Source organism: Culex quinquefasciatus, chromosome 1 (assembly GCF_015732765.1).
Source record: "Culex quinquefasciatus strain JHB chromosome 1, VPISU_Cqui_1.0_pri_paternal, whole genome shotgun sequence".
Lineage (NCBI taxonomy): Eukaryota > Metazoa > Arthropoda > Insecta > Diptera > Culicidae > Culex > Culex quinquefasciatus.
In genome coordinates, this window is record NC_051861.1 from 22,604,696 (window position 1) to 22,620,446 (window position 15,751).

The 15,751-nt window shown below is 39.8% G+C and overlaps 2 protein-coding genes across 3 annotated transcripts in view; both read left to right on the forward strand.

Annotated features, from left to right (window-relative positions):
- Positions 1-5,437: 5,437 nt before the first annotated feature.
- LOC6035560 (angiotensin-converting enzyme) lies at positions 5,438-11,909 on the forward strand. Its single transcript, XM_001845664.2, has 5 exons — positions 5,438-6,013; positions 7,734-7,949; positions 8,256-8,814; positions 8,873-11,411; positions 11,473-11,909. Exons 1-5 carry the CDS (start codon positions 6,008-6,010, stop codon positions 11,840-11,842), a joined length of 3,690 nt encoding a protein of 1,229 aa, XP_001845716.2. The 5' UTR covers positions 5,438-6,007; the 3' UTR covers positions 11,843-11,909.
- Positions 11,910-14,925: 3,016 nt separating this feature from the next.
- Positions 14,926-15,751, forward strand: part of LOC6035562 (soluble guanylate cyclase 89Db) — a 32,269-nt gene continuing 31,443 nt past the window's right edge. For both annotated transcript variants that reach the window (XM_038248656.1, XM_038248655.1), the window contains exon 1: positions 14,926-15,138. The gene's annotated coding sequence lies outside the window, so the exon portion shown is untranslated. The remainder of the gene's footprint in view (positions 15,139-15,751) is intronic.

The window sequence follows — 15,751 nt, forward strand, 5'->3', positions numbered from 1 at the left end:
GTATTTGAGCAATTCTCTACCAAAACCGGAAATGGATTTTATTTGTATTTTTTTTTATTTGGCTCAAACTTTGTGGGGGCCTTCCCTATGACCAAATAAGCTATTTTGTGTCATTATTTCACCCATACAAGTTTCCATACAATTTTGACAAAAATGGTACGTACATTTTCAAGCAGCTGTAACTTTTGAGTGAATTTTTTGATCAATTTGGTGACTTCGGCAAAGTTGCAGGTATTGTTGAGGAGAACTATTGAGATAAAAATAGGCACACGGAAAAAAATGCAGATTTTTTCATCAACTTTTTTTCACAAAAACTCAATTTCGAATTTTTGATATGTTTTATGAGACAAAAATCTGCAACTTTTGAGCTATAGAGAAATATGGTCAAAAAATCTCCCGCCAAATTATGAATTTTTGAAAAAATAGTGATTTTTGGATAAAAAAAATCGAAATTTCATGCAAAAACAAATTTGATGTAATTTTTCAATGTAAAATTGAATTTCCAATCGAAAAGAACTTTACAGATTTTTTGATAAAAGACTCTGTTTTCAAGATATAGCCACCGAAAGTTTGATTTTAGCGAAATATTTGCGGTTTTTCGATTTTTAAAAATAGTGACCATGAGTGACCACTTCTAAAAATATTGTTTTTGAAAATTTCAGAAAATTCGCTATGAAATTGTCTAAGAGACATTGAAGATTGGACTTCGGATTGCTGAGATACAGCCGCTTTAAGGAAAAGAAACAGGAAAATTAATGTTTTCTAAGTCTCACCGAAACAACCCTCCATTTTCTAATGTCGATATCTCAGCAACTAATGATCCGATTTTCAATGTTAAAACATGAAAAATTCGTGAAATTTTCCGATCTTTTCGAAAAAAAATATTTTGGAAATTTTTAAATCAAGACTAACATTTTAAAAGGGCCAAACATTGAATATTACCTCCATTTAAAATGTTAGTCTTGAATTAACAAAAAAAATCCGCGTACCTATTTTTTTCCGTAGTCCTGAACAATACCTACAACTTTGCCGAAGACACCAAATTGATCAGAAAATTCACGCAAAAGTTACAGCTGTTTGAATATGTACGTACCATTTTTGTATGGACAACTGCCAAAATTGTATGGAGACTTGTATGGGTGAACCAATGACACAAAATAGCTTATTTGGTCATAGGGTAGGTCCCCACAAAATTTGAGCCAAATAAAAATTTCGTAGAGAGTTGCTCATTTCCATTTTACCTTTTACACAGTAAACACGAGCATGTTAAAAAGCAGTTTCTTATGAAATTTGCCAGAAAAGTATGGATGCAGGTCAGTGTCCAGTTTAAGAACATTCGTGTCATTGCCGTCGTCGTGCTATCTTGTCGCACCTGCCATTTTGACGTTCCGAGAAAAACGCGTTTTAATGTTTGACCTTGAAAAAACAAAAACGAAAGCACGCAACGAAAACAATAACAAACACGTTTTGTTTGGCTGACCATGATGTGCATTGTCCCGTAGTTTGGTTGAAGTTGGTTGCTGGAGTCCCGAGTTATTATTACAAATGTTTACGGAAGTCTGCTAACATGTACGTGTATCAAACGCGTTCTGGCCTGAAATCCCTTTGGCAAGTTGTCGCACTTACAGCAATTTTCAGGCTGTGTCAAGATAGCACGACAAGATTGAAACTACTTTCATATGTAAAGTGACAAAAATGCACGGAGTTTTTTTGGATTTCGTTGAATATCTCAGTATTGAAATCGAATTTTGGGGATCTGTGAGGGTCAAAAGGTGAGGCATTGTGAGCTGCACAAAATGGCGTTCTTAACTCAATTTGGCCCAAAATGCACGTACGACAAGTTGGCACGACGGCGACAATTTATATCATTTTTTAATCTTAAAATCATGCTGCCAATGCTAAATGATGACTTCCTAGATAAATATAAATGCAGAATATTATTGGTGGGATTTATAGCTATGATTTTAAATTATGCCTTCTTTATTTTCATTTCTCATTTTAATATTATGTATTAGTATTTTTAGTGAAAGTTTAGTTAAAAATGTGGATAGTCCGGGAAGTGGAGAGTCGGTTTTTGAATGCTGGATTGAAGAGGCACTAAGCGACGGAATATCAAATTGGTGGCGGAGAAAAGTGTAGTTTCCGACTGATGAGCGTCGTCTTTGGCGTTGGAATTACGGTGGCAGCTTTGGACACATCTTCGGTTTTCGGCTCGGAGTGTTTCTGGGGCTCAGGATTTTTGTGCTGGAACACATCTAGGTTCCATAAAAGTGGAAATTGTGATTTTGTGAATTAGAGTTCTTTGATGAAGCTCAACGCAAAGAAAACAGAAGAAAAGGACCTCTACTAAGAAGCAGAGCCTTTAGACGCTGTTGGTGGAAATTCCGGAGCGGTAGAACGGCTGTTTTGGTTCCTGTTGTCCTATACCGGTGAGCTCTTTCCATTTTGGGTACTTATTTAGTGTTCATGTATTAATTACATAACAGAAAAAAAATATTTGAAGTTGTTATTGTCAATGTCATGGCAACGTTCTTTTTCAAGAAACTTATAATTTCATGGCTACCTTGTTATTCATTGAAATAATTATTTCACTTTCCAGTGATTTTTTACGATCTCCGATCTAATTTGTGCAATAAATAGCTTAAGTTTGGTTATTATTTTTTTGTTTCATAGCCTGATGGATGTTTTGAAGTTCTTTTTCGTTTTTTTAGTTTTAGTTTGAGACCAATACTATGGTGTGAACAAAACATGTTTAAAACTTTCACTTCTGTTTTCTATAATTCATTCAAAATGTTAACTCAACAGTTTTTGGATCCATCTGGTGTCTATACGAATATTCTATGGAGCTTTGTTTAGTTTTAGATATAAATCATAACATTAAATTTTAGCCCCGCTTTTGGAACAATCTGGGAGATTACAAAAAAATAAATAAATAAAGATATATTTGTTGTTATTTTCCAACATTGGCATCAATAACGTTTTTGCTAAGTTGTTGTTGTTTGTTGATTTTATTTGAGAAACATTAACCCTGTGAGTCATTCGCTTCCGTTTTTTAGTGTTCCAAAATTAAACTCACACATTAAATGTATAGCGCTGTTAAAACATTTTCATCTTGACAATAGTAAAGTAGTTTGCCTTCAATTTTTATTCAATCTTTTTTTTCTTAACCAAAATTCAAAGTTAATGCTGCCAAGATTGGGACAGATTATAACATTATATTGAAATTTAGTCTTGACATCTGCCCTGATTGAAAAAAAAAACTATTATTTTTGTTTAATAATCCATTTAACCATTTAACCTTTCAGTTTTTGTATCCACCTGGTGGCTAAATTTAAAATGCATTTTATAAATAATCTTGGACAAGTAACAAGACATAATGTTTGCATTGATTTTCAGGAATACTTTCGGAACCATCTGGGAGACTTTCAAAATAAAATATTTAAGTATTTGTAATCTCTTGGTTTTGGAATCACTAATATTTTTGGATAGTATTTTCCAAGATATAATAAATCAATTGGATAAATTACCCTTTTTAAGCATTTTTGATAGTTATGTATTTTGTCAAGTTTTTTGTAATATTATTTTTGTTTTAAATGCCAATATAAAATTAGTGTTTCCAAAATTAAGGCAGTTGTTTAAACCCTAGGCACTGACAGATGTTTCGAAGCTTTTGTCATCTAGCCCCCATTGCCATCAGTTTTTTTTTTTGTATATTTTGTTCCACGAGCATCCATTTTTTTTCTTCTTTTTTATATTTTTGTATTTTGAATTTTAATAAGTTTTCCTCCCAAGATAAACTATTCCATATAACTTCTTTCTCCGAATTAAACAGATAGAAGCTTCGAAACAACTTGTTAAGCTTTTATTGATTTTGTTGATATTTGAACTATTACTTGTTATACATTATATAACCCCTCATTGTTTTCACTATATTCATTATAATTATTTTACCTTTATTGCCATACATTTCAAACGCCAAACATACCCCCAAAAAAATTACTAACCCCTCTCAAAAAATAAAATCCCAGGGCCTTCATATATTTTATGGACTGGATGAGGGAGTCGTGGGTCACCTGGCCCAAGTCACATGAATGTTATTGTCTTTTTAATCATATCATAACAAATGGTTGGATTGAGAATGATAATCTTTTAAGGTCCGTAAGATATAAGTCGGTTACTAACCAAACCGTCTCAGTTGAAACATACTGTGGTCATGGCCAAGTCCTGCCAAGACGGGGGTACTAATACATACATACATACATACATGATTTTAAATTATGCCTTCATAGAAAATATAACAATTTGTTTTACAACATTCAAAAATTAGTTCAAATTGCTCAGTATTTGAACTAATTTTTGAATGAAAGCATTCCAATTTTCAGTAAAGTCCATAGCGCGAGAAGTATTTTTATTTTAAATGTTTCTGTGGCAAAAAACTAAAGGATTCCGCAGCATCAAGTTCTTTTCTGGAACACCCTATTAACACTTAAAAATCATAAAAAATCCATGCTAAAAGGTTCCTCAGGATCACGGAAGTTTAGTTTTTCAAAAGTATTATGAGACCTAACGGGTTTTCTCTAAAGTTTGTATAGAGTGGCGGATTATGATGGTCGAGCCGCACGAATTTTCCATACAAAGTTTGGGGAAAAACTTTTCGGCTCTATATTAATATTTTTTCTAGGGAACTTTTACTGTATGTTTAATTTGATTTGGAATGTGCAGACAAAATTTTGGACGGTGTAATGAATATTATTTTAAAAAGGACGCTTCTTAACATAGTTATCGTTCGAGTAACTATCATGCATTCCCATCGATTCAATGTTCAAACAACGATTTTTATGGGGCCACATCGTTGTTTGTGGAAAAGTCTGAGCAATGCTCGGTAATACACATTAGATCTCATCGAATTTCTAGAACTAAGTAAAATGGAAAGTCATTGTCGCCTTTCTTTATTACAAGTTGCAAAGATGTTGGAATGTCAAGATTACGCCTGATTATTTTACGACATTCATTTCGATATCATAAACTAATTATGCAACTCTATTTACATTGAAATCCCGTTACTATCTCCCAGTCCCGTCCAGCGTGCGTTTCTCAAGCCGCAAACAGTTTCATTACTCCGGCCGGCAATTACTAAACAGTTTCTTATAATATTGACGTCGAGTAAAAACTGCATTGCGCGCACACAACTCACCAGCAATCGACCCAGTAGTATCAGAGCGACTTAATCACTATAGCTAGTTCGCAGATCTTCGTCGGCTCCTTTGACAACGCGCGCAACCAGCCGATTTAATCCCCGCTCGAGCTGAGTATATACAACAAGTGCAATAAGCTCGCAGGGCTTAAGTGGGTGGTTGTTCTAAGCATCTTCTAAGTCGAGCTTTCGGGAGGGAGTATCTTATCTGGAGACTTCAGGCTTGGAGCAGCTCAGCAGCGTACTGGCTCTCTTGGAAGAGGGGCCTATTATTGACGAGGGTGTAAGCAGCGCTTATCTCTATACTTTTCGCGCGTACAGAGGAGGTTTGAAAAAACAACAAATAACACTGGAAGTTGAGAGTCATTAACCATCAGTCAATCGAAGCCCGTTGGAGCGGAAAGTTGGTGTGCAGAGCCCGAATTGGACGGATGGGCGGACGGCGGTAGTCAGCGAAACCAAGTGCGAATCAGCGGACGTATTTTTGAATAAGCCAGCGTAGAAGAGACTGAAGCAAACGGTTTAACCAAAATCGTGGAAGATTTGCTGGATGAAGCGTGTAATTTCGGCATGAAGGGGAGGAGATGAAGGAGAAATTGTGTGATTGAAATACTTAATAGGACCATTGTTGGACGATTTGTTCGCGGTGTGGCCACTGTGCTGAGGGCAGACTGATTCTGAAAGGAAGTAAATTTCAGCGCAGCTTTGTCAGTTGAAGTGTTTGCGTGAGAGAAGACAGTACTGCTGCATACCAGATGAGTTGAACGTAATGCAGATTTCGGGAAGTTTGGTGAAGCATAACTAATCTGCACGATGAAGGTAAGTGCTGTGAGGACCGCTGAATTGCCCATGTTTGCATAAATGTCCCATATGCAAAAAACAGTTTTCGAGAAAAAATGTATTTCATCCTGATTTCTAGAACAAACTTCTGGATGTTGTTGGATTTTCTGTTAGATCACAAAGTTTTGAACCAAACTGTATTAAAAACACCAAAGCGATTAAAATGTGTATGCGATATTTATGCGATCAGGGGCAGTGAAGAACCTGTTTGTTTTGGGATTCAACCGGCGTGTAATTGAAAAGTTGAAAGTCATTTCGCAAATCTTTGGAAGATTCTAACGCATGGAAGCTCCCAATGTATCCTCTCTGAGCTACACTCAAACAAGAAATGTATAAATGTTTGTAACCAATCTCTTCAAAATTTGAAATGGACCACCTCGCCACGATCGCTTGAAGACATCCGAAGAAAGTTATGTGCATTGTGGTCTGAACGGCTGTCAAGCTGTGTTTGCATTTGATAGTCAGAATTCTTTGATTTGGGTGTAGATTTTTTTTTTATATTTTGTTTCATTTGGGCTATCGTCACATTTATTGGCATTGTTTATGGCGATTGTTGACTAACTAGCCGTTCAAACCATCAATCAATCAGACATGCTGATAAAGTACCCATAGAAAGTGAATTTTGGGTATACAGTATGGTGCGAGATTATCGCGAGTCTGCAGATCACCCGTACAAATTGGTTGATTGATGCTTCATCATTGATAGCCGAAGCTGATAAAATTTGCGTATCCTGGTTGGAATAATGAATAAGCAAAGAGCAATGAAAGTAACTAAAAACTGCGCAGCTGACGAACGTTAAATTTAGCAATAGAGTGCACTTGCACCGGCGAAACAGAAGCAGCTGGATTGAGGAGTTGCATTTCTCCTTGGGGGGTGATCGTAGGAGGGGGTGTAAATACAGACGATAAACAATGACGGTGACGGCGCGGTGTCTGATTGACATTGCCCTTAATTGATGGAGGCATATGCGGGGGAGCATTGTTTGGGGGAGTGAAAAATGTTTATCATGACTAAGTGTTTCAATAGTTAATTAGTGGAACTGGTGAATGTTTGGCTTTGATAAAAAAAATTGCATGTTCAAATTATCACTAATGTATAAACCTGATTTTTTTAATAAGTATAAACAGACGCAAAGAAAATATTTTGATAGCTAACGATGGTACATTTCACAGCGGCTCACAATTTAAAGTGTAAATTATTTTATTTTAACACTTGTAGCACCAACGGGGTCAAAACTTACGCGAAGCACCAAGGAGGTCAAAAAAGTTGGAAATGCAACTTATTCCGGCTGTATCGCGGCGAAAACACAACCGATTTGGATTATTCTTGTTGCATTCGATCCGGAAGGATGTCAAGAATCACCTACAACAAGGTAGATCCAAAACAGATGCGTTAACCTTAAGTCAAAATAAAAAAGGCATTTCCAACTTTTTTGACCCCGTTGGTGCTACAAGTGTTAAATCGTGGGGACGAATGCAATATAATGCAATATAACTTAGAGGAAAATGGGTGAACCGAATTTAAATATTTTTGAATCTTAATCTTACAGATATTTAATAGAGATTTGGTAATGTTTTAATAACATAAAATATGATTTTTTTTCGTGAAGTTCAGTACAGTTGCAATAGATTTGATAAAAATGTAATTTTCTCACTTCCTAGTTGAAATAATAATTAATCAAATATTAACCCTTTTCAGAATGCAACAATTCTGCTAGTATCACTAGCAGTTTTTGTCCAGCAACTAAACGCACTACCCCAGCAGGTGGTAGCTAACGATGTCCTGTCCGAAGAAGAAATGATCGCCACTTTGCAGGCATACGATCAGGAAGTTCGTCAGCACTGCAATCGGCAAGTGCAGGCCAACTGGAACGTCGCCACCGATACTGAGAACAAGGACTACGAGGTGGAGCAGGTTAGTATAAAGTACCATGAGCTCCGGTATCCAAAGTACAATAAATCAAATCAATCAATTTGTCGGATGGCAGGATGAAAATAAAGGGAAAATTGAAATAATTGCCCACCCCACACATTTCGATGATTAATGGGAGTTTTATATCGCCTCCGTATCGATAGTGACAGGTCCATTTAGCGAGCTTTTTGATGAGCGAACACGGGTTTGCGTTGCACAAAATCAATAAGGCAATAAAGAGCGTTTTGATAAATTGATTTGGGCCGTTTAGTGCTGAAGACAGGCTTTGTCATGGATTTCTATTTACAGAATGCGGCCTCACTTGCCTACGCAGCGTTCCGGAATGATTACTACGAGCGATTTTTCAAGGATGCGCCCGTGGAGAACTATAAGGATGAAAAGATCCGCAAGCAGTTGCGACTGTTGAAGGACCTCGGAACTGCAGCGCTGCCGACGAGCAAATTGGAGGACTACAACAGGGTCATGCGACGAATGGACGGCGCATACCAACTGGCTGAGATTTGTCCTTACGATAATCAGCAGTGCTCTGGGGATGCTGCCAAGTGGACACTAGATCCGGAAATGGAACACGTGCTTGCCACATCGAATGATTACAACGAACTGGCGTATGTTTGGAGACGTTGGCGTGAGGAATCGGGCAAGAAGATGCGCTCGGACTACAAGGAGTATGTAGAGTACGTCAACGAAGCGGCCAAGTTGAATGGGTACGCCGACTATGGAGAGCTTTGGCGCTCGCGATACGACGATTCTGATTTGCGTGGCACTTTGGACAGATTGTGGAAGGAAGTGGAGCCGCTGTACAAAGAACTGCATACCTACGTGCGGTACAAGCTGCTGGATCGTTATGGTAAGTGGAAGAAGGTTAAAATAATACACACATGATATTGAAGTTTCGTTCAATCTAGCTGACCACATGGATCGGGACAATAAGATGATTCCAGCACACATACTCGGAAACATGTGGGCACAATCGTGGGTAAACTTGTACGACCGGATCAAACCTTTCCCGGAAGGTAGTTTAGTTGACGTTACGGCCAAGATGAAGGAATTGGGTTACAACGCGAGCGTCATGTTTGAGATGTCCGATGAGTTCTACCAAAGTATGGGACTGCCTAGCAGTGCGATGAGTTACGGTCCTAAAGCAGTGATTGAAAAGTTGCCCCACAAGATGGTGTGTCACGCCTCGGCTTGGGACTTTTGCGATGGGGAGGACTTCCGAATTAAGATGTGCACAAATGTCAATATGGAGGACTTTATAACTGTGCATCACGAGATGGGACACATCATGTACTACATTCTGTACAAGGATCAACCACAAATGTTTAGAACCGGAGCAACTCCAGCGTTCCATGAAGCGGTTGGCGATACGATCGCTTTGTCCGTGTCAACTCCAAAGCATCTTCTGAAGGTTGGACTTTTGGAGGAATACGCTGATACCGAGGCGGACAACATCAACGCACTGTTTGAGATGGCACTGGAACGCGTTGCGTTCCTCCCGTTCGGTTATCTGATCGACTTGTGGCGTTGGGATGTTTTCAGCGGAGCCGTAAATGAATCAGAGTGGAACAATCACTGGTGGATTCTTCGCGAGAAATACCAGAAAGTGTACGCTCCAGTGCAACGCTCTGAGGAGGATTTCGATCCCGGTGCAAAATACCACATCCCGGCGAATTCGCAGTACATTGCTTATTTCCTGGCACACATCTTGGAGTTTCAGTTTTACCGATCACTCTGCATCGAAGCCGGTCAGTACAAACCGAACGATCCCACTTCGGAACCGTTGCACAAGTGTGACTTCTACAACAGTAAAGCGGCAGGTGACAAGCTGAGGGAAGGATTGCAACTGGGATACAGTGAAGACTGGACACTTGCACTGGAGAAACTAACCGGAGGTCGTGAAATCAGTGGTCAGGCGTTGTTGGAGTACTTTGCTCCACTGTATGAGTTTTTGCAGCGTGAAAATAAGAAACTTAAAAACGCAGAAATGGAGGAGATAATTGAGACGTACAATCAGCAATTTTCGGTTGCTTGTAACAAACAGGTCAAAGCGCAGTACGCAACTCAAGTTGACGTTGAGAACATTACTCTGCGACTGGAGTTGACGGAGATCCTGAACGAAAATACAAGATTTGTGCAGGAGAATTACAACAAATACTTTGTCGATATCAATATGGAGGACTATGAAAACAAGGAAGTTCAGCGTCAGCTGCAGTATTTGACACAGATATCCATCAATAGTTTGTCATCAAATGATTTCAATGCTCTTAATACGGCACTTGGGAAAATGCAGGACATTTACAGTAGGACAGTGATTTGTCCCTTTGGAAAGCCGGAATGTACAGAAGGTCAATTAAGTTTGGATCCCCATCTGTATGAAATAATGGCCAAGTCGGAGAATTACGATGAGCTGCTGTATGTTTGGAAGGAGTGGCGTGACAAGACTGGGCGACTGATGAAGGACGATTACAATGATTACGTACATCTGATGAATAAGGCCGCTGGACTCGCTGGGCACGACGATATGGGAGCACTCTGGAGACAGTCCTTTGAGCAGGAAAATTTCGTTGAAAAAATGAAGGATTTGTGGGGGGAATTGAAGCCTTTCTATGGTGAGCTCCATAAGTATGTGCGTAGGGAGTTGATGAAAATATATGGTGATAAGATGGATGCAAAGAATCCAAACATTCCGGCTCATTTGTTGGGCAATATGTGGGCTCAGTCCTGGGTAAATCTGTACGATCGTATCAAGCCATTTAAGAATGCGGTGGATCTGGATATTACTAAAGCTTTGATCGATAAGAAGTATACCGTTAAGCAACTGTTTGATATATCCAACGACTTCTACGTTGGCTTAGGTCTTCCGGACAACAGTATGAGCTATGACGAAAGTCGTGGAGCTGTGATTGAGAAGCCAACGGATCGAGTGGTGACTTGTCACGCCTCTGCTTGGGATTTATGTGATCGACAGGACTTCCGCATCAAAATGTGCACCCGAATGAATATGGAGGACTTTGTCACGATTCATCATGAGATGGGCCACATTAACTACTACATTCTGTACAAGGATCAACCTGTTACGCTGCGCGCCGGTGCCAACCCTGGGTTCCACGAAGCGGTCGGTGACACGATTGCCCTGTCCGTTGCTACGCCGAAGCACTTTAAGAAGATTGGTCTGCTGGACGACTACGAGGATACGCACGAGAACGACATCAACGCTCTGTTCCAGAAGGCACTCGATCGTGTGGCCTTCCTGCCGTTTGGACTGCTGATTGATATGTGGCGCTGGGAGATCTTTGCGAACAAGGTTGAGTTTGCCGACTGGAACAAGCGCTGGTGGGAGCTGCGGGAGGAGTACCAGATGGTTTCGGCTCCGGTAGATCGCGACGTAGACGCGTTCGATGCTGGTGCCAAGTATCACATTCCGTACGATAGCCAGTACATTTCGTAAGTTTCTTTTGGTTTCATCAGATTACAATGAAGAATTTAATTATCTTGCTCTTCACAGTTACTTCATCGCGCATATTTTGGATCTACAACTGCACAAAGCTCTCTGCAAAGAGGCAGATGAATACGACCCTGAAGATCCGGCCAAGCCGTTGCACAAATGTGACATCGATGGTTCTACAAGAGCTGGCGATCTGCTGCGGGCAGGTCTCTCCCTGGGACGTTCTGTACACTGGTCCGAAGCGCTCAAAGCTATGACCGGTGAAACCGAACTGAAGACTGACGCTCTGCTGGAGTACTATGCACCGCTGCACGAGTTCCTGAAGAGAGAGAACGAAAAGGCAGACAAAGACGCCGGAGTGTCGCTGGTTTTGTCCAGCAGTCTGGTCATCGCGGTGACCGCGGTAAACTTTCTATTGAGATTGTTGTAAATTAGTCAATCGTAGAAACGAGGTTGTAAATAAACTATTGAACGCAATAAAAGTGCAATAAATAAGATTGATTGAGAATTGTCCGTGGTCAGTGAACTCCGCTCCAGAAATTCGCCTCTTCCCGCTATTCGCAAAGCTGATGCTAGTTTATGTAGTGTATCAAAACAAACACGCTAGTATACGTACTAACTTGAAGCACGTGTGAAGTTACTCTCACTTTCGTTCGGTTTTCCGAAAGTATGGGGTAACTCACGAGCGTAAAATAGCGCGCGCGTCTGCTAGATTCTCTGAGTGCACAGTTTGAGTTCCGCCTCGTGCTTGATGCCAAAAACTGGCGCGGCAATTAAAACGTGCTATCGGCGATCGCAAGAATATTTCACTTCATCTTCAATCGCGTGTCGATTTTGATTGTGATTGACAGGTTCCACAGGCGGCTGGAATGGCTTACCGGAGTCGTGGTTGATTGTTTGTTATCGGAGGGCAGTGGGTGGGCACGTTGAGACAGTCTTATGGCTCAGTGGTGACTGTTTTTGGAGAGTCTAATTGCTGCAATAAAAAAGGGGAAGTTTGAACGAGCTAACAGTGAAGAGTTCAACTGACTGCGTTCAATCGTTTTTGTCGTACGTTATTTTAAACTTAGATTGGTCTATGTTGATTTGTCTCAACTGACGATTTGTACTTAACGTTCATTCTTCAACGTATTCTCTAAAACATGATATTTTTACAGTATTTTTTTTATCTTTAACTGAGTTTTGCAAATGCTGTTGCAAATATTTTTCAAAGTTTTTGTTAACCTCTTCTTTCAAAATCGGCCTAAAAATCAGGAAATTCAAGTGAAGCATGCTTGGTTTTATTCTAAAATCATTTGATTTTGAGTGAATTTCTGATGTACATTTTTGTGCTGCTTTTATGTTTTCCGTAAAATTTAACTTTTTTGAAAATGATACTTTTGTAAAATTAATTTTAATCCAATGTTTCTATTCAAATGTAAATGTTTGGCATGTAAATTAAATAATTATATTTTCTAAACTGTTTTGCTTCCCTCCGATCTTAGCCAGTGTTGAATGACAAAAACTTAAAAAAAAATGGATTTGCATAATTGAATTAAAAAGATACAAAATAAGTTTTACTGTAGCTATGTAAGTAAGCCGATAGAAAACTTTACAAAAGCTGAGATGCAAAACAAAGTTGTCTCAGAGTTAATTGATTATTTAATTGGTTATTTCAATGCCAATCAATAATTTAGACAACTCGAACTTGTTCGTATTTCGATAATATTAAATATTTCGAAGCTAAACTCATCGAAGCTTGTCAATTTTTCTTCCCCAAGTATTCCCAAATCACCCAAAATTAGGTCGTTCAGTGTGTAATTAATCGTCGATAAAGCACTAAATTTCTCTCCCCCAAAAGCGAATCGATCCATCAATTGTCCTGAAAGTTCTGAAACAAAAGATCCCGTCCTTCTCATCCCTAATTACCCACTGGAGAGCTTACAAAACATCATTCTGTTCGCACCAAACAAAAACCATCGTGCGGCTGGCAGGGTGCCACGCAAGCAGTTTTAAGGCGTGGACTTGTGTTTAAGATTGAGTACATGTTTAATGGGTAAAACGGTTCAACTATAATTTCTTAATTCACCTATAATAATAAAGGAAATTAAGACCTTTCCAATGGGTATATCAAAAATGTGGCAGCTATCTAAAATTATGGGCCCTTAGGTAATATTTAAATAAGTTCTAGGCAGGATGTCAGGAATCAGTGTTGCAAAAGAGTGATAGAAAAGCTATCAATAGATTATCTCTGCACCAAAAATATCCGAGAGTATAGCGGCCGTCACTATAGCTTGTGAGATCTCTTCTTGTGTCTCGTGATTCCCAGCGATGCCATTCTCTCTCTATAACTCCTTCCCTTTTCCTCGACTATGCGCTCTCACCGCTGAGTCTCTCAATCTTTCCGAAAACTGCAATGAGAGAACGCGAGATGGCGATTAGGAGCCGACCACGCATGACGCCCCTTCAAACTGCGTTTGCAAAATTGGTTTTGTGGCGGCTTTTGTGATTAAACGCTGTTGAGGTATGATGTTCGTGGAAGCGAGAATGAGAGAGAAAAGGAAAATGTCAATCGCGAGTGGGTAAACACGAAAACGTGTTCGGCTATGTTCGGCGCTGAGAGTTTCAATGAAGAGAGAAGAGCAGTTGTATTTGAGGCATGAATATTCAGGCGAGATAATTGTAGTTGCTGAGAGCTGATATTTTGATATTTTAACAACCCTGTCAGGAATTGATATGCAAATTACGTCCAAAGTATTCTAAATGTGCATCGATGACTTCAAAATTATCGAAGATTCCAGTCCTGTAAAAAACCTGTCCTGGATTATATCCACTTTAGAAGGTTCATCAAACCATTCAAGGTCTTTTTGGACCTTATTCCTATATATTGTGGAACATAACTAGAGTTTTAATTGAAAAGGACCTATAAACATAGAAAATCCCACAGCTTATTGTACACTTTCAAATAAATCTCGAGATAAAATCATTGGAGATCTTGTAATATTTACAGGAATTGAAATTCATACAAATACTAGGAACCCTCTGATATAAAAATCGAACTTATTTCAGTCTTAAATGTTGCTCTATGCTTGACTGCTCATCCCGCCGCTAGCATTCATCGTTAATTAAGCCCTTCAATCGCGCGCTAGACCCACCAACATAACAACAAGAATCCTTCAGCAGTCCTTGGCCGACAAAGACGAAGACGACGCAACGGGAGGGACAATGATGGCAGGGTCCGTTTGGCTTAGTGGCACTTGGCAATCAATTGTCTTTCCTGATTAGGCGAATGCACCTATTTTGGACCTATTGGCCAGCAATTGAGGTTAGGTTGCTTAGAACTCCCCCAGGTTGAGGAAGGACGAAGAAGGACAAACCGGAAAGCACTGTTTGCGTGCCGCGGCCAGTAAGGACATCTCGTGCCGGAAGTGGAGCCCCAATCCCCCATTTTTCCATCACCCAACGACGAGAGGAAGAACAAGCTGAGTGGTATAAAAAACGCACTCACTTTGGGGTGCTCGTGTTAGTCGGCTTTGAGCAGCCGTCGCGAATGGACGTGTGCGGAAAACCTTCGGCGTCGTCGTTGTCGGAGTTGAACACTTGAAAGGGATTATTCGGGTTGGTTCTGGTGAAAGTTGGACGTTTGTTGGGCTTCTCGAGTGGGACGTCGTTAGAACTTTCGCTTTTCCCACGGTGGAGGTCTGTTCTTGTGGGGGTGGTCAAGGAGAAGGTCGCCTTGGCTTGGAGGTGAGCAAAGCAGAGCAGAGTGTGTGCTAGCATATTTTCGTATGCTGTTTGTTTGGTTGGGTTCGTCGTAAAGATTTATGTCGAAGAGTAGAGTGATATTTTTGTGTGATGAATGCCCATCATTAGAATATGTGATGAGCGGCAAAGCAAGTGCACGATCGAGAAAAATCAAGAGAAAAGTGCATAAATATTCATACGGATGGTGCTTGCGGGGAAAATGAAAAATTCACAGCAGTAATAAAGTTGCGCGAGAAAAACACAGCTTCAAAGTGTCCTAAGAAGTGAACAGCAGAAACATCTGAACACGAGAAGTGGAAAAGGATTACTTTTGCCGACTGGGACTTACTGTCAGAATCACACGGTTCGTGGCTCCGGGAGCGAAAATCGCTGGGAAAGCGCTGTTGAGCTCGATGAGCAGAGTTCCGCCAAGATGTATGGAAAGCATGTTGTCGTTGTTTTTCGGTTGGCATTTCCCAGCGTGTGATGAATGAGTGAAGGATACGCGATGTACACAGAAAAAAAAATGTAAATTTACCCAACACTGAAACTATGCTTAACACGTAAACATGCTCAATGTAAATTTGAAAAGCAATGTAATGAGTTGTATTTCACT